Genomic DNA, 27540 nt, shown 5'->3' on the forward strand with positions numbered 1-27540 from the left:
AGGTCAGAGTCAGCTGGGGCCACCCAGCATCCTTTTGCTATTGCAGTGCATGGCTTGTGTTCTCTCATCAGCTCGCTGTTGCTCTCTGTGACCTCGGCTGATTTGTCCTGTTCGCCTTTCCTGCCCCAAACTTCTAAGAATTTAGGTGTATTCTTATCACTTGGCTAGTTATAGAGGTATAAAAGAAAGAATCAAAATCACTGTCTGCCGGTGTAAGGTCCTTCTCTTACTAGGACAGTCTGAGGCCCTGTGCTTAGGTGAAGATCTTTGGCGAAGCAGCAGAGGCAGCCATAAGCTGGGAAGTGAATGGTCACCTCCTCACATTCCAAACTAGTCACATTGAAATAAGGTGCTATTGGGCTGTTAGGAATACAATCCTATCCTGATAATGCCTGTCGCCTTCAGAGAAAGGGAAGTGCCTAGAAGATGTAAAAGGAAACTTAGTTTGATAGCATCCTGTCTGGCAAGAACTCACTTATCAATAGCTGGGATGTGAAATTCTCATTTCTTTGTTGTTCTATCATTGTAGTCCCCATTTCCCTATTGTTTGTCTGTATAATCTGTCGGGTTCTGTGATTGTTTGTCTGCTGTATAATTAATTTTGCTATTAATTTAAAACTAATAAAGGTGGTGGGATATAACTGGTTACATAATCATGTTACAATATGTTAGGATTGATTAGTTAAATTTCAGTAAAATGATTGGTTAAGCTAAGCAAAACTCAAGTTTTACTATATAGTCTGCAGTCAATCAGGAAGTGGCTGGGGGAATGGGAACAGGGAATGGGGGTAGGGAAATTGGAATCATTTTTTGCTAAGGGCAGGAATGGGAACAGGCACACAGGTAAGGCTCTGTGGTGTCAGAGCTGGGAAGGGGAACACTAAGGAAGGAAACTGGAATCATGCTTGCTGGAAGTTCACCCCAATAAACATCGAATTGTTTGCACCTTTGGACTTTGGGTATTGTTGCTCTCTGTTCATGTGAGAAGGACCAGGGAAGTAAGTGGGTGAAGGAATAAGCCCTCTAACATGAGCCTTCCCTGAGTCCTTTTTAAAACTTCTCCTTCGTCACCTGGCAATTCATGAGCTGTAGCTCACGAAAGCTTATGCTCAAATAAATTTGTTAGTCTCTAAGGTGCCACAAGTACTCCTTTTCTTTTTGCAAATATAGACTAACATGGCTGCTACTCTGAAACCTAGAATTCATAAGCCATACAGATCGATTTCCCAAATTGCCACAGAGGGTTATTAACCATTGGAGCAATTTACCTTGGGATGTGGTGGATTCTCTATCACTAGACAAGTTTAAATCAAGACTGTAGGTCTTTCTAAAAGAGATACTCCATTTCAATCAGAAATTATGGGTTGAATGAGGCAATCGCTAGGTGAACTTCTCTAGCTTGTGTTATGCAGGAGGTCAGAGTAGATGATCATAATGGTCCCTCCTGGCCTTAAAATCTGTTAATCTAATCATTTGAAGGAATATGAGGTTGCAAAACAAACTCATTTTCCACCCCAGAGCAGCTTGACCTGATTACATAGATTCCTACTGGGTATCTGATGTGTTTTAACTCTTTGGTTCTGACACTGGGGAGCCTCCCTAAATTCAAAGGGTTTGATGTTGCAGAGCTGCAGTAGCACCTTTTGAGCACAGAAAGCCACTAAGGGCACGTCTTCACTGCCAGTCGCGGCACAGAGCTGGGAGAGCGCCCTCCTAGTGCTCTAAAAAAAAAACCCCACCTCCACAAGGGGCGTAGCTACCAGCGCTGGTGCACTGTCTACACTGGCACGTTACAGCGCTGAAACTTGCAGCGCTCAGGGGTGTATTTTTTTCACACCCCTGAGTGAGAAAGTTGCAGCGCTGTAAAGTGCCAGTGTAGACAAGCCCTAAGCCAGACAGGAAGCCACAGCCTCCTCTCCAGCAGGCTGTCAGCTTCTCCCCGCTTCTTTCTTCCCATTCCTACCAGGATATTACTACTTCCAGCCAGCATTCCTCTAAATCTACTATCGTTACCACCCTCAACTGACTAATGCCACTGAAGCTTCTCCATGCCCAGCCAACACAACTCCATATCAGATAGCTCTTCTCAGTTGACTATCACTCCTCTTCAGCACCTCTGACTCTTCCTCTAGCCACCCACTTGCCTCTCTCATTGACCCCCTTCTTTTTGCTGCTCCTTGCTTCCCACTGCCTGCCTCTGACACACTGCTTCTGTCTTTCCCCCAGTATCACCCCTACTTCTCTCATTTGCATCCCCCACTTCCACCTACATCTGTCCTAGGTCCTGCCTTTCCTCATCTGCTACTGCTTTCTCCCACAATCATGTCCTCTGGCTCCCCAGTGCTCTTGTCCTTCTCCGATGCCTTAGCCCAGTGGCTCTCAACCTATTTACCATTGTGGGCCACATATGCAGGTCTCTGTGTGTTATGTGCTGTATCCACACAATATATATACTATGCGTATGGCCCTGAGGATGTCACATGGGCCAGAGCTGTGTGCTGATTGGGCTGTAAACCACCCACAGGTTGAGACCGTGTGTCCAGTGGATCCCGCTGGCTGATAGGGTTAATCCATCACAGCCTATTATAACACATTTCTTATCTGCATAATATGGTACCACTGCTACTTGTGTGTGTAATATGGTACTGGCAACACAATTAGATACAATGGGTCTTTATTTCTGTGTACAATTCACATATTCTATGACACTAGTCACATTACTGCATACAATGATTCATTATTTCAGAATACTTGAATGCAAATAGTACTCCAAATAAAGTCAGAGATAATAATTCATGAATGTCAGAATACATACGACAATGGAAACAAAATTAGATACAATGGGCCTCTCCTTTCACTGCCTTGCATCTTGAGTCACCATTTACACCAGTGCAAATTGGGTGTAAAACACTCATTCTGATCTGATGGCATATATTAGAGGTTCATGGATTAATTCGCTCAGCCAGAGATAACCAGAGGTCAGTGGTGCCCCTATCCTGAAGAACACCCTCTATACCAGTAGCTGAGGAGGCTGGCATAGAGGTGCTACAGCAGCTCTGATGCAACCCAAGTATTCTCCTTACACAAGGAGAATCTCTAGGTTCCCAGTATGTCCAGCTTTCTGCAGCACTGGAATGGGGCTAGAATCTGGCCCAGTGAGACTCACTTAGACCAATTTACATCCAACGCATAAGGGAGTCTAAAGCTTGGTCTACATTTAAAAGTTGGGGGGCACACCCCCACCCTTGACTGACATAGGTGTGCCTTATGCCCCAGCCATTCTGCACCCTTGTAGTGGCCCGGGGAGCCACTGTAGCAGGGGCATAAACTAGCCTGCACCAGGGTCTGAACTGACACAGGGATGAATTTGCCCTATTGACTTCAATAGAATTATTCACACTGCTGTAAATCCAGAGTAATTCCACTGAAGTCAATGATGTTAGTCTGGATTTACACTGGTATTAATAGCAGAATCAGGCCTCATGGTTCTCAATGACTGGGATGAAGGTAGAGATGGTGCATTCCTTACCCCTATGACACTGACACATCCCTGCATAGAACAAAACCTAAATACACAAATAATTGTATTGTGCCTTCTGTCAGGGTAGGCTGCATCTATGGTATGGTGGTATGCCAGGATAGCTATACCTATATAGTCTCCATAGTGCAGACATACCCTTAGTCAGTGTAATTTACTGAAAAAGGAGTCAGAAGGAGGTGTATATTAATTTAGGGAAAGGACTACTTTAATTTAAACCTTCTTACACCCTCCCTCTATCTTCGTTTGTTGATACATTCCTCTCCCCTGGCAAGCTCTGACACCCTGCAAGCTTGCTCAGGTTGTGTCTTCACTGCAAAAAAGTGCATGTATACAGCGAGAGCTGGTCTACACTGGGAATTTACATCGGCATAGCTATATCTCTCAGGGGGTTGAAAAAGCCACACTCCTGAGATATGTAGCTATACTGACCTAACCCATGGCATATAGTGCTACGGTCGATGGAAGACTTCTTCTGTCAACCTAGTGACTATCTCTTGGGAAAGTAGGTTATCTATGCCGATGGGAGAACCCCTTCCACTGTAGCATTTCAAATGTAGACACTTAGACCTAAGATAGCTGACTTGAGATAGCTGTCTCAACGTAAAAGTTATCTGTGCCTTGTCTCCAGTAGGATTTCACAGTGAGATTGGTAACTCAGTATAAAAACTTGATTTGGCATTGAAGATGGCCTCAGATGCATGTCCAAAACTGACCTTATGATTCTATTATTGTAAGCTTTTTCTGTGTTTCATTTCCTTACACTGTGGCAGATGTGCAGGATATTTGTGTCTATAGGAGCTCTATCACCCTTGCTGTCTTCCCATCTCTCTCAAATCATGTATATTTCATTTGGAAAAACTGTGTACAGACAAAGTAAATACACACATACAAACTGAATAAGAACTAGCCATATCTTATTACAAGCACACAAATGCAGTACCTCAGAGAAGAATAACTACATCTGAATTGCACATCTTTTTTGTGATGGGGTATAAAATCATTCTCTAGGTTGCCAGTTTAAAAGCAAAAAGAACAAGGAGTACTTGTGGCACCTTAGGGACTAACTAAGGTGCCACAAGTACGCCTCATTCTTTTTGCTGATACAGACTAACATGGCTACCACTCTGAAACTTGTCACCAGTTAAAAGCAAGTGCAGGTCAGCAATGAGCTAAAGCTAGGCTGCCAGATGGCCATTATGTGAAATGTGGTCTGTTGCGGGGTGAGACTTACCGCTGCAGCACCTCCTGTCAGTCATCCTGGGAATTAACTCTTCAGCCAGGAGTGCCCTCTGCAGGCCAGTGTCTTGCCTGCCACTGGCCCCCCGTGTCCCTCCCAGACCCCGGTGCCCTCCTCGTCAGGGTTCCACCGCAGCAGTAACCCACAATCCGAGTCTCCCCACCCAGGAGATCCCCCAACCATCTACCCCCACCTTCCCTCAGTGGTCACTGCCAGTCACCATCTAACCCCTTTGTTCCCTGGAGCAGACTGCAGTCTATGAACCTCTCATCATCAGCAAGGGGGGGGTTGGACCCTTTGCAGCCCCAGTATCCTTTCATAGGCCTTTCACTTGGCCTGCAGCTTTGCTAGGCTAGAGCTCCCCAGCTCCCTCTGCCCTTCCCCAGCACTACTCCACCCTAGGTACCCTTCTTAGCTTCCCAGGCAGCCAGGTCCTTCTCTCTAGAAAACTAGAGAGAGTGTCTGTCTTCCTTTCTGAGCCTCTTATAAGGGCCAGCTGGACCTTGATTAAGCTGGCCACAGCTGTGGCAGCTTTCCCAATCAGCCTGCTTTTCCCATTCACAGCCCTCTCCAGGGCTGCTTTAACCCCTTCAGGGCAGGAGTGGGGTAGTCACCCCGCTACACGGTCTCAGTCTAATTCCCAGTGAACAAGTGTCTGTGGTGTGTCATAGGCACCCAACTTCTCCTAGTGCTGGTGGGTACTTGAGCCCCACCCCCACCCCGACTCCACCCCTGCCCTGCCCCCATTCCAACCCCTTCCCCAAAGTCCCTGCCCCAACTCTGCCCACTCCCTGCCCCTATTGGACTCCTTCCCCAAATCCCCGCTCCAGCCTCCCCTCTTCCCCGCCTCTTCCCCTGAGCACACCGCATTCCTGCTCCTCCCCACTCCCTCCCACAGCTTGTTACGCTGTGAAACAGCTGTTTCGTGGTGGCAAGCACTGGGAGGAGAAGCGGGGATGCGGCATACTCAGGGGTGGAGGCGGAGGTGAGGTGAAGTGAGCTGGGGTGGGGAGCTTGGCTGCCGGTGGGTGCAGAGCACCCACCAGTTTTTCCCTGTGGGTGCTCCAGCCCCGGAGCATCCAAGGAGTCGGCGTCTATGGGCACAACTACCACCATTATAATTGGCACTAAATGACATCTCTGCTGGCAGCCTCCACAAAGAGGCCAAGGACTGAACTGACTATGAAGAATGAACTCCCCTCTAAACCATAGGAGTTCTCTCTCTGTGTTGGGGCCGAAGCACAATTGTAGGAAAATTTTTGCTCTGTGCTGTACTTTTCTGGGAATGCATGGAGGATGACAGTAACCAGGTTGCCAGTCTGTCACCATCTACCCGTACTAGCTTCACACTAGAGGCTGGACCTTTTCCCTAGCGCAAGCTGAGTGGGGCTGTACCAACCTTGATTTGACTCAGATACATTATGACGTTTATCTGCTACTGTATATTGTTTCTGGGTGGCACCGGTACATGTCAATTTCCTCCTGCCCATTTCTGATGTCAGAAACCTCCAATGTTATTGGAATGTATTTAAAAAACCAACAACGTTGCTTTCTTTCCCCATGGTGTGGGGTGTCAAATTTGGGGTTTACCACCTTGACATTGTCCCTTTAAACAAAGCCACCCATTCTGTCCTACCCCAATCAGAGACCTCTAAAGTCAAGTACAGTGACTTGTTTAAGACAGTTGCAGGCTGTGAGGGGTTAGATAATCAGAGAGAGATGTGCCCAGAGCAGTAAATCTTCACATATATACTAAATCAACTGACTGTAATGGCATGCTCTTGAAACTCTGGTGTGTAAGCTTCAGTTGCTGGATTCAGAATGTAGCCTGTGTGGCTGCTCTTAAGCAAAACCATCAAACACAGAAAAAAGGAAAACCATGCGGCAATTTTTGCATAAATATATTTGTGTAGAAGCTGCTTATCTCCCCTCCCTCACCCGGCTCTCCCACCTCTTCACTTCCCAAGAGTCCTAAATCCTGCTTCTCTGAACTAATAGCTTATCTCTGGCTGCACAGACCAGCTCCCAGGAGCCTTTGCAGCCATTTCCTCTCTTTATCACCCACTCTCTGTCCACCTCTCCTTTCTTTGTGTCCCTCTCAACTCTTTCCTGCCTGTGCCTCTCTACTGGTCATCAGGATAAGGGGCCAGGTTTTCCGGTCACTTGTATTGGTGTGACTCCCTGAGCTTGATTTTCCTCCCACACCAATTTTGCACTGGTCTAACTCCATTGAATTCAGTGGAATCACTCCTGTTTTACACCAGGGTAAGAGGAGAATCAGACTCACTGGGCTAGATTCAAAGTTTTGCTATGACCCCTTTGCACCAGCCTAACTGGCGCAGGACAGGTGTAAACTCAGTTTAGGGGACCTCTGCCAAGTGCAGAGCTGGCTCCACCAGCTCTGTGCCACCTCAACAGGAGCCCTCTCGTGAAGGAGGCATTCAGGGGCAGTCGAGAGAAGGGCCAGGGCATTCTTATGCCCCAGCCATTCTGCACCCTTGTAGTGGCTCAGGGGAGCCATTGTAGCAGGGGCATAAACTAGCCTGCACCAGGGTCTGAACTGACACAGGGATGAATTTGCCCTATTGACTTCAATAGAATTATTCACACTGCTGTAAATCCAGAGTAATTCTGCTGAAGTCAATGATGTTAGTCTGGATTTCACTGGTATTAATAGCAGAATCAGGCCTCATGGTTCTCAATGACTGGGATGAAGGTAGAGATGGTGCATTCCTTACCCATATGACACTGACACATCCCTGCATAGAGCAAAACCTAAATACACAAATAATTGTATTATAACAACTACTAGGGGGCTGCATTACACAAGATAATGTAGGGACTTCTGCCATGAAGCTTCCATTCTGTCCTTAGCTGATCCTGCATAACGTATGAGCTAAAGTCCCTATGCAGAGAGAGGTGAGGTAAGGACAAACTAAATGCCTTTACTTGGAATTTCCTTGTTTTGGACGATTTAAGTTAGATCCTACAAATATATTGGGTGAGGGCTGATATTTATTCTTCATTTTTCTTTACTGTAGTTGTATGGAAATTGTTAATAACTGAAAATAATAGAAAATCAGTGTATCAATACAATAAGTCACGCTGCTGTGGCTGTCCATTGACATCTTTATGGCTTCAGAGAAGGCAAAAGGCTTTTGTGGGGAAAACAAGAAAAACAATTATTGGTAAAATATTGTTAATGACCTTTTGGCAGGTGTGTGAATCTGTCAGTGCATTGTGAAGTGAATCGTTCTGATTACAATGGGCTCCCTGCTGTTATGCTAGGGCCCGGTGGCTGGGGCCCAGTCAGTAAGGTAGGTAGCACCATATGTCTGTTTTTCACTCCCCTCTTTCCTCCCATCTAGAAATGTAACTTCCAGTTTCAGATTTGTCTCTGTCTTAAAGGGGTCAGCTTCTTAAGGAGATGTGACAAAGAAGAAATTATTGCCATTCAAAGGGAGGTGATCTATACCCTATACAGGCCCCCAGGCCATTCAGCACTAGAACTTTTGTTTCGGGGCCTTTATGGAGCACTCTGCTTCATGTTTTCAAGTTTTGCTCCGCAACCATGAGGGCTAGAAACTAGAGTCATAGTTATAGAGTTTAAAGCCAGAAGGGGCCACCAGATCCTCCTGTATATCACAGGACAACACCACCATCAGCACCTGCACACTAACCCCAGTAGCCAAAATTAGACCAAAGGAAAACTGATATTCCCACCTAACCACTTGACTCCAAGAACTGGGACTTTATGAAAAACACCAAATATCACAAGATTTGTGATAACATCATGAGAGGTGGCAACACTGGGACCATGTATGAAGGACCTCAGCTCCAACCCCGCTCAGGACTCTATACCAAGCCCCAGCTCTTCCCTGTATGGGAGCCTGCAGAAAAGTGCCAATGCAGCTCATGACCTTAATCATCCTCCTAACTGAGGGCTTGAAGGTCTGAGCAGGACACACATACTCCCAGCTGTCGGCACACTAAGGGCTTGTCTGCATATACGTTTAGTTCATAGCAAGCTGGGGTGTGAATCTACCCTGCACGAGCCTGCTGCAGACTAAACCTCCAAGTGGATGCATTTTAAAGAGGACCAGGTCAAAGCACCATAACAACCTGTTAATGTGTGTCTACAGGGTCCACACGGACAGTTATTCTGTTGCAGGCTAGTGTGATGTAAATTCACATCCGAATTTGCCACAAACTAATTATTTATGTGGACAAGCCCTAATTCAGTTCTTCTCCCCGGATAGTGGTGACTGCGGATAATTCTGCTCTTCTCACGAATGCCATACAGGGCTGTGACTTTGGAAATCATGGCTCATGACCTCAGTGCTGTGTGACATTGCCACCAGGGGGTCCCTGTGATGCAAACAAACTGGATCTGCATACCTGTGGCCCTAGTGATCATCGATTAATAATGATTTAGGATATCACTCTATCAGGGCAGCAGCTTGAAAAGGGATTATCTGCCTTCCTTCAATTACAGGGCAGCAGACAAACCAATCTAGGAGAGAGAACAAGTCCCGGAGGGATAATTTCGTTCCCATTTCCTGACAACACAGTGGAAATCAACAGTTTCCATGGAAACAAGTCAGTTTGATGCCTGTGCATTGCCTGCCTCTTGTGTTGCTGCATATCAGGCCCAGGCTGAAAGATTCTTGAGCCACAGCCATGGATGTTTGTTTTAGGGAATATGGGACATGATGCATGCATACAGTACCCACTGTCTTTACTGACTGTGTTACATATTTCAGCAGAGCTCTCTGCTGTGACAGACAGTATTAACCATGAATATCCTCCCCCTCCTCCATTCTGATGGATGGACTTATCCATAGGATCCCTCCCCAGTATCGTCCTGCAGATGGGTTCGTCCTGAAATACAGCACAACCTAAAGCACTGGCAGGAAAGAACACAGGGTGCACTGGCATAAGGACAGCCCCATCCCCAGCTGCTTGTGTGTGCACTGATTTCCTTCCTCTGCACTTTGGAGACAAGATCTGTAGAGGGATTTCCCTGCTTGAAGATTGTTCCTGCTTTATGGACGAGGACAATGTATAGAATGGTATAGCCTACAATGCCAGTGTCTAATCCCCAAAAGTAACATCCCTTTATAGGAAATGCCACATTGACTCTAAGCTGCAGCACCTGGGGCCTTAGGGGAATAAAGAATGCAATGCTGGTGCTGTGCAGCTCCCTCTGGGATCTTGGGGTACCCTGCGATATTCAGGGTAAAACAGGATCCAGTGCTGGTTCTGTGCAGCAGAATCATGAACTTCAGGAGAATACAAAACTTGATGCACTGTAGATTGCAGCACTGGGAATTCCATGATAATAGACAACTTAGGGTCTGGGTCTGGAAAAGGAAGGCTGGGAACCCCAGAGAAATATAGAAAGCAGGGCTGGTTCCAGACAAAAGACCTGGAATTGTCAGGGTAATAAAGAATGTAGCACTGTTTTTGGGTGATGACATCAGGGATCCCAGGATAACAGTGATTGCAGTTTTGGTTCTGAGCAGTTCTGGGCCTCTAGAATTCCAGGGTTACAGAGTGCTAGCAGAAGCATATGCTCCACTCCAGGAGCAGGTAAAATGGCACATTTGTTTGGATTTCTTGCTGTATTTTCTTGATCACTGAAGTATTTGTTTGCTGAAAAAAATCCACCTTTCCTGTTTAGCCTCTGTCTGTGTGTCTTGCTGTGCTGTGTACCTTAGCTGTCTGCATGACTCCATCCCAGAACACCCCTGGAGCTCACAGGAGGCCTCCTTCCAGTGTGATGATGCCATCAAGCACCAACAACATCCTAGGGCACCAAATTAGTGCAAACTAAATGACAGGAGTGAAAGGATCCAACTTTGATGGACATGCAGGGATACCAGGGACTCAGCCTCTAAGTCTGTCACCTCCTCAAGGCTGTAGTGAACTCTAATGACTCTGCAGTAACACTTGCTCCACTCACACCCAGTGCACTAAAACAGCAGGACTCCTGACTTGCTGGCAATCTTGGTTTTGCCATGGCAGAGGGAGCTCTAACTCTCCAAAACGCCATCTGTATAAATAGTGCCCAGCACCTTGGCAGGCAGAAAAATAACAGGGCAACCCACACAGTAACACTGGAGGGAGGAAATGGCTAGTTGCTGTGAAAACTCCAGCCACGATCAGGCATTGGTGTTAAAATGTGTTAAGACTGAAGACAGCGTCAGCCTAATGCTTTGCTATGATTTTCAATGGCCTAATCTGACTCAGTGATGTAAAGGCAGGCTCGGGTCAGGATATACCTCAGAACAGACAAAAGAGTGCTGTGGAGTAAAGACAGGCTCTTCAGTGTCAAGATGCCATTACTTGGCTATAAAGGGATAGGTGGTATGCTGTGGCATTTCTCAAAAGTCAAGACTTGAGTCCTGAATGGCCAAGTACTCTGGCCTGTCAACACACACAGACATGTTTCATGTGTCCTGTAGGCCTCTCTGGAGAAAGAGGATGAACTATCCTTCTTTGCACCCCCTCTCTCCCTGGAGATAGGAAGCTACCATATAATAAAAGGCTTCCAGCTACTAAGGCCATGTATATAGGGCATGCATTAGTTATATCTGGTCAAGAGTCTAGGGGTATATCTGCAGTGCAACTGGGAGTTGTGATTCCCAGTATGGGCAGACAGACACACACTAGCTCTGCTTCAACTAGCACACTAAAACAACAGTGTGGACATTGTGGCATGGGCAGTGGCTCAGGCTAGTCATCTGAGTTCGGACCCAAAGGGTCAGGTGGGCTTGGATTGGGGTGGCCAGTTCAAGCTAGCATGGGTCTGTCTACTCATGCTGGGAATCACACCTCCCAGCTGCAGTGTAGATATATCCAAAGGGTCCTGGACTCGAGCATTTGCAGAGAGAGGAATAAAGGAGAAAAAAACGTAGTTCAGGAGATGTTTGATCCCTGCATCCTCTTGCACGGCACTTCCTGTGACTTCCGACAGTCACAGACTGCAGGGTAGATGGGGTGCTGCGGCATGCGGCAATCTCCCCTGGACCTGGATGCATTACCCTATGTTGTGCAAAGCTGGGAAGGGTACTGGGAGGGGGGTAAGGCAGACTGACTAGGGTCCATACTCACTATTACAAACCTGTAGAGGAGGAAAGTGTTGTGGAGCAGAAGGTAGACTCCGAGGGTCTGTACGAGTTATCACAGGCTGTGCATTAGAGGCACAGGCATTGCAGGAGAGGGCCGCCTCTCCAGGATGCATGCATGTTATCACAGACTGTTTGAAGATATGCTGCTGTCCTAGAGAGAACATTAAAATGGTGTTGTATACCTCCAGTCCCTGTCTGCCTGGAAGAGGATGCAGGAACGTTACCAGGTTCCTTGCTGTATCTTGCACCACTGCACTTTCAGATGTAATTAGGATCACACTGGCTGAAAACATGCTGTGTCAGAGACACTGCTCCCCTAAACCATGAGAAACCGTAGCTTGATCACTAACACCTCCAGTACAGCAAACCCCAGGCATTATACTGTCTGATTTTTACACTCAATCTGATTTCCAAACCTCGCAGCACTAAAGGAGGGAACAACAGCTCCAGGAGTGATTGGTCATGGAGGCTGAATCTCCATTCTCACCCCAGAAGAAGATAATGTTTCTAGGTCAGGATTGGGACCCATTTTAAATTAACAGAGCTTCAACTCCTCTGTCACACCAAGTGATTCCTCTAGGTCAAGACAGGGATCCATTGGAATAGTAATGTGAGAAGAGGACTGATTTGAACAAGCAGGCAGCAGATAAAACCCTGGACTTCCATTCTCATCACTCCTGTTCCTTATCCTTCACTTTCTTAAGGAAGAAAAAAAAAAAAAAATCACCCAAAGCCCCTTTCCCTGTACACAAACCAAAACAACAAAAAAGCGCTGCAACCAAATTTTTAAAAGTGGTTTCTGATTTGGGGTGCTTCAGTCTTTGGTGCCAAGTTTGAGACACCTTAAAGTTTCTGAATTGATGCTGCTCAAAATGGAGGCACTCAGAATTAGGGGCCACTTTTAAACATGTTGCCATTAAAAAATAAAAGCCAATAAAATTCATTATCAGTGGGTCCTTCCTCCTCTGCTGGGTATCCAGAGTGTCAAGTACTCTCCAGCAAGGCTTCAAATGGAGAAAGTCAACATCACACACACAATGAATAACCCGTGGAGAAAGCAGGAACCGCATGCAGCCAAGAAAGAGAAATCCTGCTATGATCTCTTCCAACATCCACGCTGAAGTGAAAGAGGTGACCTGGTTTTGGGGCTGAAGCAGAATGACTGGCTCTGCAGAATGACACATCATGTACCACCCCATCAGAGATCTCTAGAGTTCACTCTGCCTTTTGGCCCTCATTCCCATCTGGCCACAATTTTCCACTTGAGGCTGCCACCATGCTCAGGCAATTCCCAGCTATACATAGAGGCGTTTCTATTAGAAGTAAAAGCACAATCAGCTTAAGAAATAGCCAGAGATTACCAAAGAGATCACAGCAGCCAGAGCGAGAGAGAGCGAGCAGTAACCTTTATATGTGTATTTATTAGAATCAAAGGACCTTACCCTGATCTCAGACCATCATAAATCAGGAGTAATTCCAGGGAAGTTAATGTAGCTATGTCTATACAAAATGTGTGAGTGAATCAAGCCCATAAAAGATAGAGACTTATTATGTCATCCACTGCATTGTCCTGCCAGTGCAGAACTGTTCCCTCAGGGGACGTCTGTACAGAAAGCTGGGAACTATAATGCCCAGTGCGAGTGGACACACGCACTGGAGCCTAAAAATAGCAGTGTGGCCACGGCCGCACATGCAGCAGCCCAGGGTAGCTGCCTGAGCACATACCCACGGGGTGTTGGGTATCTTTGTACTTGGGTGGCTAGCCCAAGCAGCTGCTTGTGCCGCTGTGGCCACACTGCTATTTTTAGTGTACCAGTTTGAGCAGAGCTAGCGCATGTATGTCTACCCAAGCTCAGAAGTACACCTCCCAGCTGCTGTGTTTGTAGACACACCTTGAGGGAGACATCAGGATGTATGGTGAGGAAGCAATTGTTTTTTTCATTATAAACCCCTGTTCTTAGAAGTTTATAAACTGTATGGATGGGGAAAGGCTTTCTGAATTGAAAAGTGGTCTGTTAATTGTCACCCTCAAAACAGAGGGCCAGATCCTAAAAGACTAGTCTATACTCAGGCTAGACCTGCACTGAGGGTAATGAACATGGGCTTCACAATTTTGCCTTTAGGCCTTTTTCCGTCCCAGTGTACAGGAAACCAGTACAGGCTTTTTTCCCCTATCTGAGGAAGGCAGAATAACAGATTTTCTAGTGCTCTCATGGGCAGATTAGGTCTGCTCTAAAAAAAAAAAAAATTTTTTTTTGCAGATGTTGAGAAGTGAATACTCAGTGTCTCTGTGGACTTCTGCTTGTTGATGTTCTGAGAAAAAGTCTTTTCATACAGCTGAGAAAGAAACTCTGCTCTGAAACATGACTACAGTTTATGCGCAATCTTAACGTTTTTACAATGCTTCAGCCACACTCCTTGGCCCGTTAGCTAAGATCCATGGCAGTATCAGTTTAATCTGATGTGTCCTCTTTCAGGGGGACCATATCCTGCCCTGGCACCTCTGCCATCTTATATCCAGGGTGCAGAGTCATTGCTACAAAATGATTGCACTGGCATGATAAACAGGATCTTGACAATTCCTGATACTCGTTACAGTAGCATTACACACCAGGGAATTCAACCTTCACTCTTCATCCGTGTAGCTTTAACAGTGTGACCTAGACCCATATGAAACAGGAAGTGAGAAGTAAGGAGGGGTGGTGTTGGTGGAGTGGGTTATTAAAACAGCATTTTTATTCCCCAAGTCCTGAGTTCAATTCTTAAGTCACAAGTGGAAAGGAGTTGAGCTCATCCCAAATCCCATTTTGCATATCTCATAGCTTGTCATGACTGACAATCTTAGGAGAGGCCCAGGTTTGTGTTGCCAGCCACAAGCATTCAGAAACCATGAGTAATGTACCAAAAAACATGAGATTATATTTAAAATCTCAAGATTTTTAAACCAATACATTTGGAGTTCTTTTTATTTGTCTCCGGGTGCTGGAGCAGTTAGTGGATCACATTTTCAAGCTCTTTTCTGCAACACGGAGGCTACAAATTCACTTTTTTTTTAATACAACAGCTGAGATTTTTAGTTGATAAAGCCCCAGATGCAGGAATCAAGTTAAGAACAACAAATCGTGAGATTCTCAATAGAATCACAAGAGTTGGCAACATTAGGCAGGGCAGCAGGAATAATTGCATTGGGGAAATGTGCACAGCATCTGTCCCCAGTATATCTTCATAAACACTTAATTCACACAAAATGTTAAGAAGAGATTGAGCATTTAAAGCTGAAATTCCATCCTTCATCCCCTCCATTATGCCTGGGTCTAGCAAAGACTTCAGAATCGAGAACCATGGGAGGTTTTACATACCATATTTGCAGATGGATTTAGGGTCAGATTTCAGACTCAGGGCTCCATTCTTCTTCTACTTACAGTGGTGTAAATCAGCAGCACTTCCAATTAAGTCAGTGGAACTACATCAGCACAAAACTGATGTAAGCAAGAATAGAATCAGACTTAGCAGCTGACTAGGAGCCATGAGCTCCTGACTGCTGATCACAAGTCTGACACTCATTCACTGTGTGGCCTTCAGCAAGTCACTTAACCTCTCTGGCTCGGTTTCCTCATCTTTATAATGGGGATTAGGACAATACTTAACGACTTTACCTCATAGACAATTATTTATTAGTGAATGATTGCAAAGCACTTTGAAGATAAAAAGCTCTACTTAGGTGCAACCTATTATTAATTGTTCTGAATATCTTGACTTTTGAGCTTAAATCAAGCTGTTAATATAATTTTAAAACCATTAAAACAGTGGTATTGCTTTAATAAATACTGAAAGGATGAATAAGAGAGGAACATTCACAAGCATCATCTTCAGCCACTCTTCACTACCACCCTAATATTTATATTTAGTAATAAGCAATGAGAAAAAATACTTTCTGTGACTAAAACCCATCAGATCGGTCCAGGTAAATAATATGTAAATTAATGCCTAGATGCTATGATGGATACATTACAAATGCCATAGATGAAATTAGATAAAGAGGCTGGGGAAGAAAAAGAAGAGAGCATTTTGGAGCTGTCAGAACCAGTACCCCTTACATAGTCTGGCATCTGGAGCCCTCCAGGTCTGAGCAGACTGGTTGAGATAGTGACTCTAGACATCCTGAAGTCCTAAGCTGTATTCTGACCTAGGGTCGATGGAATAACTGATCACTTCCCTGTGCACAGATCCATGTGACTTACAATCATTGAGGTGCTTTCTGTTCTGGTTCATGATTGAAGCATATACTTTTCTCACCAGATAAATCTAACCATAATAGAAGCCATAATAGGAACAGCCCCTATTCCAACACAATCTTGATTTATACTTCTCTTTTTTTCTATTATCAGTACTGTGTTATTAATCATTATTGTTTGTCAGATCAGGGCCCCATTGTGCTAGGTACCGTATAAACATATAGTAAAAGACATTCCCTGTCCCAAAGAGCTTACAATGTACACAGCTCTCCATGTTTCTCTGCATGGCTATATATGTGAGAATGTAGGAAGTGCTACAATTAAACACACTAGTGATCCATCTAGTCTGGTATCCTGCTTCTTGCTGCATCATAACCAGATCCATCATATCTTGTAGTCTATCTCTGAAAGTGGCCAATGCTGGCTGCTTTAGAGAAAGGCACAAACTCTCCATATAATACACTTAACTGTGCAGTACTGTCCCAAGGAGGAAATTTCTTCCTGATATCAGCTGGTAAATGTGAATTGCATGGATGTCTACAGCTCTCTGGCAAATCATCTCAGTAAATAAGAATACTGCTCCTTCATTTTAAAGAACTGCAAGATGAATATCGTTGTCCTTATTCCTGAAGAGCTTGGATTTAGCTATTAATAAAAGGGAGACCCTTTCTTTCCCATATAACTATTGACACTTCTCTTGCACCCTCTATGTTAAGATCAGAGCACTTCCATTCATAAATTAAGATTATGTATGATGTGACATAGGTTATTGTATCACATCTATGACTTAAGTAGTAGGGTACAGATGGGGAAGTAAGATACAGAAATTGAGTGGCAGTTCCAGGAATATAATTTAGGTCTCCTGAGACCTAGGCTTGTTCTTTAGCCACAAGTCCCACCTACCCACTTACTTATGTGTCCCCCTCCGTTGGTGTTCCAGTTTTCTGAATCAGAATGTGCAAAAACAGTTCTGAGATCAGAGGGGATGCTGTTTAACTGTGATGAGAGTGTTGTCCTGTTGCAAAGACGTTTTCTATCATGCATCATAACAGTGAGGTGTTTTTAAAATACAGATCTAGTTGCAGTTCTCCTCCGTACCAGTTGTGCCATGACTTGCTTCATTATACATTGCAAAGAAGAAGGAAGGAAAGGATTACACCCAAAGATATTTTTAAAAATTCCATTTAGCCTGTGTCTCATGAAGGCAGTGGATTGACTATGGGTATTGGTAGCAGGTTACTTTTCATTCTGAGAGGCTTCCCCAAAAGAAGTTAATTTTATCGTGGGCATCTGGCCAGAAAACCATTACATTTTGGGTGGCTGCCTATAACCCCCTTAGCCACGCCTCTGGTTTTGCTACACTAAGGGCACTGAATAAAAAATCCTAGCATTGGTTCATATGGGTGGAGCACACATAGGTTTGGCTCCTGCTTACAAATAAAATCTCTGCTCAATACACCATGGCAAACTTTGCTCGTGCAACTAAAACAGCAAGAGACAGTTTCTCTTTGATTCATTAACTTTTATGTTAACTTAGTTGCTCTCTCAGGGGCTTATCCTGCATGCTAAGCACCCTCTATTTGGAAAATCCCACAGACTTCTTTGGGGCAAGATCAAACCCTAAGTCAGTGCGAGCTGGGGATGCTCAACATCTTGAAGCATCAAGCCCTAAGCCAGGCAAGGGAGGGGTTAACATTTTTATCTTATTTTACTGTATTAGGACAACATTTACAGATGTGGCCTCTGATTTGGAGCACCTCAATTTCTGTAACCAAACTTGAGGCACCCACTCAACTGGAGCTGTGGCTGCTCAGCATCTCTGAAAATCAGTCCCGAAATGTCTCAAGTTGGGTCTCAAAACACTTGCCTTTAATTCTTTAACTTCACATCATTATATTGTACATAATTATGTACAACATGGTGAACGTTTATATGCGCTTTCTTTAGAAAGTCTAGTGATTAGGGCAGGGAACTGGTATTCAGGACTCCTGAGTTCTGTTCCTGACGAAGGGCTTGTCGTCACGTACGGTGCAGCTGTGCTGCTATAGTGAAGATGCTATTATGCCAACAGGAGAGCTTCTCCAATCGGTGTAGGTAATCCATCTCCCCAAGAGGCAGTAGCTATGTCAGTGGGAGGAGCTCTCCCATTGACATAGCTCTATCTACACTGGGGGTTAAGTCAGTATAACTACATCGCTTGGGGTGTGGAGTTTTCACACCCCTGTGTGACGTAGTAGTTATACCGATGTAAATTTGTAGTGTGGGCCTGGCCTCAGTGTGCACTCAGATCACTTAGCAGCTCTGTGCCTCAGTTTAACACCTGTAACACTGGCATACTAACATTTACCTACTTCAGCAGAGTATTGGGAAGATTAACTAATGCTTGGAATGCTAGGACAGCTTCAGATGAAAGGCACTATTGAAGTGCAAGGAGGAGGAGGAGGGGGTGTGTTCACACTAGGAAAAAAGGTGTGTTCTTACCATGTCAGCTAACGTGGTAATTAACACATGATGAAATCCTAGTGAAGACAAGGCAGTTTGTAGTTTTCACATGTTAGCAGGTTGAGGTAAGCCCTAGGGGAGCCTAGGGTTTAATTCGATGTGCTAACACACATTAAAACTACAACTAACTTGTCTTCACCAGGATTTTACCCCTTGTTAATTACCACATATTAGCAAACATATGGTAAGAACACACTTTTTTCCCCTAGTGAAGACAAGGTCGACACTTACGTTACAGTGTAGGAAAATGTCAAAAGAGCCAAGGTGAAAAGTGTAGTGGTTCTTAGGGTGTGAGACCTCTGGGAACTGCTTCAGGAAATAGTGATGATATATAATATACAAAGAAACTGGTGTTTATTTAGGGCTTGAGTCTGCATCCTCACTCATGTGAGTAGCCACAGGACAAATCACATGAACAAGAGTTGCAGCAGGGCTATCTAGGTTTGCAGTGATATATTTATATTCTCTGTTTACAATATTCTGATCATCCGTGTCATATTTTGGCTCAAATGCTCTTCCTTTCGCAGGCAATTGCTGAGAGCTATGTACATTTCTCTTGAGTTAATTCCTTTTTCTTGTGGTTTATCATGGCATGCTATGTACATTTATTCTTGTGCTGCATTGTACTTTGTTGCTTTTTATTAATCTTAGGAAAATGGATGTATGTTCTTTACTAAATCCCAGAGGCTTACCACTGTTTGGATGTACACATACAGCTAAAAAAACAAAAAGGTTATAATTCAGGTGTTGGAATATAAATGGATTCCGTTAAAAGGCATGAGCCCAGGGCTAGGAGTAGGAGTTCTCTCACTCTATCAACCTCTATTGCCCTGGACAAGTCACTTCACCCCTCATGCCTCAGTCTTCAAAATAGGGATACTATTCATCACTTTCCTCACAGGTGTGTGTGTATTGTATAATGCTTTTAAGGTTTGCCACATTAAGGTCCCTTTACAGCACTCTGGATGTGAAAAGGGGTCCCAAAGAGAGCATGAATCACATTTACACCCACTTTAAGGCCCCTTTATGCTGCCAGAGTTGTCTAAAGGGCTCTTGGTATAAATGAAAATCTGACCATTAAAGTAATATATAAATGCTGAGCGTTACTCTGAACAGTGACACAAGAATACCGACAGGCTGAGATTTTCAAAACTGCCTGGGTCCCGAGTTCACATATGCAGCATTGACTATTTCAGCCATAGTGTTTGCTCAAGAGAGAAGTTTCAGCTCCATACATTTTGAGGATGACAGAGTGAGCAGTGATGTACCCTGCTGTACCTGGACAGGCCAATGCGTGCTCCTGAGATATCTTTTGCTTTTTGAGAATATGTGTCCATGAAGATTGCCTTTTCTGAGGGAATTTCTAGGCAGCACTGTATCTAAAATAATGCCAGTGCGCCTTTCCATTACAAAGCATTTTACAAATATCACCTAATTAAGCTTCATATCATCATCTCTGAGAGGTAGGCAAGTATCACTATCCCTATTTTACAGGTGCGGAGAATGAGTCACAGAGACATTAAATTACTCACCAAAGAGTCAGAGGCCAAATAAAATCCAGAACAAAGTTCTTGGCTCCTAGCCTTGTATTCAGTCTATTGCAAAACACTTTTCTAAAGGTTCTAGCTTAGTATTGGCAGGGCTTAGGTTTATATTTGTTCCTTTGTATTCTTTCACCTATATGCTGAGCATCCCCTTGAGGCAAATACATTAAGACCAAGTTTTTGTACACATATAACTATGTTGGTTAGGGGTGTGGGGTTTTTTACTGAAATAGTTATATCAGTACAATCCCTAGTGTGGCCACAGTTATCCTGGCATGAAGGTCCTTACACTGGTAGAGCTCCTCTTCCCATATGGGAATATGCTATACCACTATGAGCACATTTATGCCAGTAGAACTAGATCCTCCATAGTGGTTTGTACCGCTTTAATTATACTGTATAGTTAAAACCGTACAAGTGTGTGTGTGGACAAGGCATAAGATTCCATACTCGGCATGGAAAGTATTCCATCTTTGGAAGGGGCTTGATCTGGATATAAAAGTTTACGAGGGAAGAAGGTCTTGAGGCTAATGCACAGGTCTGGGACTAATAAAATGTTGGGTTGGTTCTCATTGCTGTGTGACTCTGGACTTAGCAGCACTGCATCTTAGTTCTTTCATCTAATAGTGATAATAGTTTCCTACTTCCTGGGGTATTGGAAGGCTTAGTTATCTCATGTCTTTAAAATGCGTTGAGATCGCTAGACAGCAGGGCATCTTTTTATTTATCTACTTATTTTGCCATGTACCATAAAAGGAGAGTGAACATTTCTGGACTTTGGAAATAACTGTGTCCCCATTTTCTTGCCTACAGACTCTCTATTTGGGAAGTCCAATTTCAAATTAGATCAGCATCAACTATCCCCATGCTTTACTCACTCAATCCAAGCCATTCATCCAACATTGGCAGTCTGTAGGGCCAATTCATGCAGACACTCTGAAGTAGCAAATAGGCATCACGAACAAAAAGGGGAGGGTGATGTCATAAGATGTTGTCCTAGTGGTAGCACATCCACAGTAGCCAATGCTTACGGAGGACCACAACTAAGCTTCCTGCCAGCTCTGAGGCCCCAGCATAAACCAGTCTGGGAAAAGAAATGTCAGCTGCCTTTCTTCTATCAGGCTCATCCCACACCATTAGAGGGTTTTACCATCATCATCTGGTGTTAGTCACCATGCTGAGACCTCAGCAGCAGACGCACATATAGCAGCCGCATCAACATCTGCCATTATAAATACAGGCTTTGCATTGTTGGGTAATCCGTTAACAGCAGCGTAAGTGATACTGGGATAGTAATTAGCAGTGACTAGCAAACCACTGCACTCAGAAGAAGTACTTGTTTGATAAGATATCAATCAAAATAACATTTATTGCATTCAGTGTAGTTCCTCTGTATTTTGAAAATTTCAGCATACACTGAATGTTAGTGTCAGCAGAAGATGCTGGATTGGAAGCCCTAGAGACTGAAGTCCTGTTTATCCACAGATCAGGTGTGATGTTAGTGAAACCATCCCCATTCTACCATGCTGGTGTGATCTGGAGGAACTACCTCTAGAATTAAGAGGGGAGTTTAATCTTCATGACACATTCAGCCTTCAGCCTCTCTGCTGAGACACCTTCATCAAAAGGACCAGCTACTGTCAATTGTATTGTGTTGTGTTGTTTGTTTTTTAATGTGGCTAGCTGTCCATGTGGAACTAGGCTGAGACCCACCACTCATTTCATATTGTGCACTAAACAGCTGTCAGGTGGTGATGACTCAATCTCACCCACAGCCTGATCCCAAAAAAACTGGAGACATAGGTTTCACCATAGCAATAATCATGTTTTAATGTGTGTGTTCCCGCCATGTTATAACACAGATTCTTCCTCCCTGTCTGAACAGAAAAAAAACATGTCATAAACATGTTAAGGAACCATGTTTTAGCTGAGATACCAGTGAAGATTAAAGCATGGCTCCCAAACATGACTTTCTCTGTCCACACAAACAAGGAAAAGAATACCTTAGAACCTGGCTGGGTCACAGCCATATTTAAACACAATTCATTTTGTAATGTAGACAGGTACTTTCTGTGGCAAGAGATTTCATATCTATTACCAATCCCATGAGCCACCCAGCCACCTAATGGCATCAAATGGAAGAAGTCAATAGTTCCCTTTGACGCGTTTTCCATTTTCCCTCCAATTATTTCCGTGAACAATCTTGTCCTATCAGCTCCTGTGTGGGTACCCTTCGTTACTTCATTATCCTAAAAGCTCTGGCACCGTAATGTGCTACCATGGAAATAACTGATAGGATGCAGTGAGGTCATGAGCCCTACTGAGACAGAGATCATTGGAAAATTATGGATAATATAAATCATAGAATATCAGGGTTGGAAGGGACCTCAAGAGGTCATCTAGTCTAACCCCCTGCTCAAAGCAGGACTAACCCCCAATTTTTGCACGAGATCCCTAAATGGCCCTCTCAAGGATTGAACTCTCCCTGAGTTTAGCAGGCCAATGGTCAAACCACTAAGCTATCCCTCCCCCAAATCAGTTCATTTACCCTCTGTCAGGCAGCTAAACTCTGCAGCTGTGCATTGGAGTCAGTGGAGTTACAGTTTGTCCCCTTCTGCTTGCTAGATCTAAAGGAAAGGAACTATTCGCTCTGATACTGTTCTTGCTCATTGGCCATACCTGGTACATCATTGCAGCAGTCACTGTTCAGAACTTCCATAAAAGATAGATTTGACTCTCAGCATTCAGAGGTCATGGAAGCAACAAACCCAACAGGCTAACCAGGGTTTTGCTCACTAACAGTTCTGGGAACCCTTTTTCTCTTCTCAACAGGTTTGATCACAGTAGGTTGTAAGCTCTTTGGGGCAGAAACCATCTTTTTGTTCTGTATTTGTACAGCACCTAGCACAATGGGGTCCTGATCCATGTTGGGAGCTCCTAGGCACTGTGGTAATACAAATAAATAATACTTATAGCTGAGGCTTCTGGAAGTCCTTCCCTTACCATGATTCCCAGGAACACTTAATAAGAATGGGATCTCCAATAGGTTCTAAAGTAGACCATTGAAAATCAGCAAGCAAGAATCTCAGGCTCTTTTGAATATGCAACGATGGGGGGTTTTGTTTAAACAACTACTCTGATTCTTGCTCTGTTTTCTTTTCCCCAGAAACAGCAAAAGTGGCATCTCCCTAATGCACACTGTCTCCCATAGCTCAGGGACACCTGGGCCCCTGTACAGCATATTGGACCATTCTGTTCATATACCGCCAAAGATGGACCTATTCAGGCTCATTACAGGCTCTTTCAATGATAAAAGAGTTATAAAAATAATTTTGTTAGTAGATGTCATAGTGCAAGGACTAGAGGGGGCAAAAGAAGAAGAGAGAGAGCGCCCACGCAACAAAGCAGGGAAAGAAAAGGGAGAATACAGTTTGTGGAAGAAAATAATCTAACACTCTGTCACAGCAGCAGTTCCTCCGAGGGAAATCAGCAGCAACCTGCATCCTGGTCATAGAGGATAGCATTGCCTAATAGGGAAGGATTAACCAAGCTACAAACAAGCTCATGATGCACTCCAGGTGTTGTGTATAATATGTGTGTGCAGACCACCTTCCCTGGTCACCAGCTATTTGTTGAAGCTGCTGGTGATTATTGTGAAGGTCACATGAAGGGAAAGCACCAGAATATTTCTGTCACAAAATGGTAGCACCCAGGGAGTTGAGCACATAGGGGAATAACCACTGCTTTTTCTGCTTCTCCCCTTAGCTCCTGACATGGCATCCACCATGGAGGACAGAGAAGGGGGGTGGGGAGGGGATGAAATTGAACTTAAATTCCACTACTGCTCAGCCTCACAACAAGCACATCCATCTTTAGGTGGCTGTGTAGCGTTCAAGGCATGTCCTGTATCTAGCCAGACACAATCAGGAGCAGAGGACATGCTATGAGAGCATACTCTTCCTAGCATTTCACCTTGTGGGATTCTTCAGGGTGAAACTTAAAACAAATAAGAAATCTAGTCTTGATGATCTGTTCAGATCACAATGGCTAACGGGCATCTTGGTATTTAACAGGGATTGTATACCGTTATTTATCTGCACACACAATATTAACTGATCAGTATTTTTTAGAATCACCATAGATAATTCATTTTAGAAAATTATGTGGAAGCTGTATCATTTCTGGCTCTGGCTTGCAGGTCTCTAATGTGTGATAAAAATAAGGGACATCCCAGAATATGGCTATTTTTCTCTGACATTTCTATCCCTGACATTACATAACATATGGAGCCTTTGTCTGTGCTTTACTGGATTTCCATTAATTTTCTGTACATTCTATACAACCATCTATGTTATTCATTCTCTCCTTGAAGCAGTGCCTTCCTCCACTACTCCTCATCCTCCCCACCCTGCCAGTGCCCAGCAGCAATTGTCCTCCAGCAGCAGAGGTGAGGGGGGACATCCTACCATCCTGCTCATCCCCAGGATTCTGCCTTCTTGTATTTAGCTCCCATAAATAAATAAATAAATGATTTAGGATTAAAACCATTAAATCTCCTGTGATGTGGACAACACATCAGCTCGGTTCCTTCTTACTCCCTCTCCACCCCCAAACAAATGGCTTCTTTTGTGCATTAGTCACTCCAAAAGCAGGATTTGTCTGGTGCTGCATCCTCCTCTTAACCTCTTTCACACACACTCCCCCCGCCCCTCCCAGCCCACCAAGCAATATGCTGCCCAGCATCGATCTGCTTTGATCAGTTCCCAATCAGATATTACCATTTCAAAGCGGACATTTATACGCACATATGCGCTTCTAATCTTATGCTGAGGGGAGGGCTCTCCTGCTAGTGAAGGTGACAATCAAGGGAATAAGAAAAGGAGTACTAATGGCACCTTAGAGACTAACCAATTTATTTGAGCTCATGAAAGCTCATGCTCAAATAAATTGGTTAGTCTCTAAGGTGCCACAAGTCCTCCTTTTCTTTTTGCGAATACAGACTAACACGGCTGCTACTCTGAAACCAATCAAGGGAATGTCACGGGTCATAGAGACTCCTGATTTCTGCGTTGTAGGGTGCAGTGCAATCCCGGCACTAGGATCTGTGTGTGTCGCAGGGGCTGGGATGATCCATCTCCAGTATGAATCCCAAGTTCAGAGGAGCAAGATCAGCCCCCCTCCCCTGTCCTGGATTGCACTGCATTAAGCTTTGCACTGCATGTCCATTGAGCAATGCATTGCACAACACAGATGCATCGGGGACATCAGCCCTCATAACATCCCCTATAATCGTCTATAGTTTATAAATCTTACCTTCCCACAAAATTTTCCAACACTGAGCTCTTGCCGGCGCTCTGTCCCCCCACCACAGCGATCTGGGGCAGGTCCAAGTCGGCGTTCTGACCGATGGAAGCGAAGGCGTCCTGGAGCTTGTTGACCAGGGGGATGAGGTCTTCCATCCCTCGGTTCCCCATGTCTGCAGCTCCGCCTGGGCTCTCGCCTCCTGGGCTTGCAACGCAAAGCCCTCTTTCTCCCCGCTTGCTTTGCAAAGGATTTACTGCTGGGGTTTGGCCCCCCAAGCCCTCATCAGGGGTTGTCCCCACCTCACAGCTACGTGGTGGGTTGGTTTGCCCTCCACTCTCCACCTAACCTGGGTCCCTGGATCTCTGCAGCAGCGCTGCTACCCCGACTGCCAGCTCAAGCCCGCTAGCCCCAGGGCTCCTCACGGGATTTAAAGCGCACGTTCCAACAATGGCCGCTAGAGGGCTCCCTCCTGAGGGCCGAGAGCTTCATGGGAGTTGTAGTTCATAGGGATTGCTAAAGGGAGCTACGCCGTGAGCCAGAAGAAAAGGAGGACTTGTGGCACCTTAGAGACTAACCAATTTATTTGAGCATGAGCTTTGGGCACCAAAGCTCATGGTCAAATAAATTGGTTAGTCTCTAAGGTGCCACAAGTACTCCTTTTCTTTTTGCGAATACAGACTAACACGGCTGTTACTCTGAAGCCCTGAGCCAGGTGTCTTTAGGGTACCTGCCTCCGTAGCCTGGGATCTGCTCCCAAGCCGGGACACTAGAATAAGGGAGGCTTCCAGTGTCTCACGGAAACACAACACAATTCTCCAACACAAAAGGGGGGTTCAAAATTGGCATTAAAATCAACCCTCCAGAATGTGAAATCTGGAGGGTCTGCATAATCCCTGATATATTTATAATGAAGAAGCCAAGAATATTTCACTCCTCCCAAAACGCAGTAAATCAGTGCTGACTTTAAATATTCAAGACACACTGCAGATTAACAGCTAAATATATTTTTAACTAATATCTCTGTAAATAATCTCTGTTCTTGTAAGTGCCCTTACCTAGTTTACTAATCACTAAAGTAGACGTTTATTTATTTTATTTTATTTTACTTTTAATTTACTTTTCACTGTTGCTGCTGTTTGATCTTTGCTTTTTGCATTTCCCAGAGTAGGAACAATGAAGAAATGCATTTCACTTTTGTTCCCAATCAGTTTCAATTTCTGATTGTAATGCACTAGCACATTGCTGCTATGTTTGATTTACAAAAAATGCAGGGAAATGTTTAATGTTATGTGTTTCCACTGATTTTTTTAAAAGGCTCAGATAATAAAGAGGAACTATTTGGCTTAGTTTGCAAAATAATGTTTTTACAAAAATAATATTTAGGGCCATAATTAACCTGAAAGTATCCTTGGTGAAAACAAAAATATTCCTTACAGGTCAGGGTCAAAGTATTTCACTCTGGCCATGTAAATGTTTGCAGGCCTCTTCCCCCCTCCCCATCTTGATAGGAAAACTGCCATTTACCAGAGGTTTGCTGTAATCAGCAATTCTAAAATTTACATAAAATTGATTGTATTTGATTGCAGCTATCAACACTTTTTGCTAGCAATAGCACCATCAAACTATCTGAATATTGGACCCCCATCTGGCTGTTTAACATACTAAACAGGCATGTCACTCTGAGTGAGTTTATGTTCCAGAAATTATCATTTAGGATCGTTCTGTTCCCTATGAGATCTGAAATTAAATTTAAACATTTGTGTTTCTCTTAGAAAAGGCTTGCAAAAGAACATTGACAGTGCATTGTGTCAGCAACTGACATTCATGCCTTAAAAAAAAATCTGACTAATATAACCAGAGGAAGGGAGAGAAGGGATGCAACAACTGGATTTCTTGTGAGTTCTCACTCAGCTATTCTTACTTTCATATTTATTTTTCGTGAAATTAGAATTTAAATTACTAATAATCTTTGGCTCTCAAGCCACACACACACAACTTTTGTGGAGTCCACAGTCAGAGATTTTCCTACACCCCCCTGGGGGGG

The 27540-nt window shown here is 44.3% G+C and overlaps 1 protein-coding gene across 21 annotated transcripts in view; it reads right to left on the minus strand.

Moving 5' to 3' along the window:
• Positions 1 to 25925, minus strand: part of DNM1 (dynamin 1) — a 103311-nt gene extending 77386 nt beyond the window's left edge. For 18 of the 21 annotated variants that reach the window (XR_007352988.2, XR_007352982.2, XR_007352985.2 and 15 more), the window contains exon 1: positions 25506 to 25924. Coding sequence is in view for 14 of the 21 variants with exons in the window: in XM_048822626.2 (XP_048678583.1) it covers positions 25506 to 25666 (161 nt within the window). In the remaining 7 variants the exon portion in view is untranslated. Of the gene's footprint in view, positions 1 to 25505 lie in introns of all 21 variants that reach the window. The other 3 variants (XM_048822619.2, XM_048822617.2, XM_048822630.2) reach the window with 1 other exon arrangement.
• Positions 25926 to 27540: the final 1615 nt, after the last annotated feature.

This window comes from Caretta caretta, chromosome 16, assembly GCF_965140235.1.
Source record: "Caretta caretta isolate rCarCar2 chromosome 16, rCarCar1.hap1, whole genome shotgun sequence".
NCBI lineage: Eukaryota > Metazoa > Chordata > Testudines > Cheloniidae > Caretta > Caretta caretta.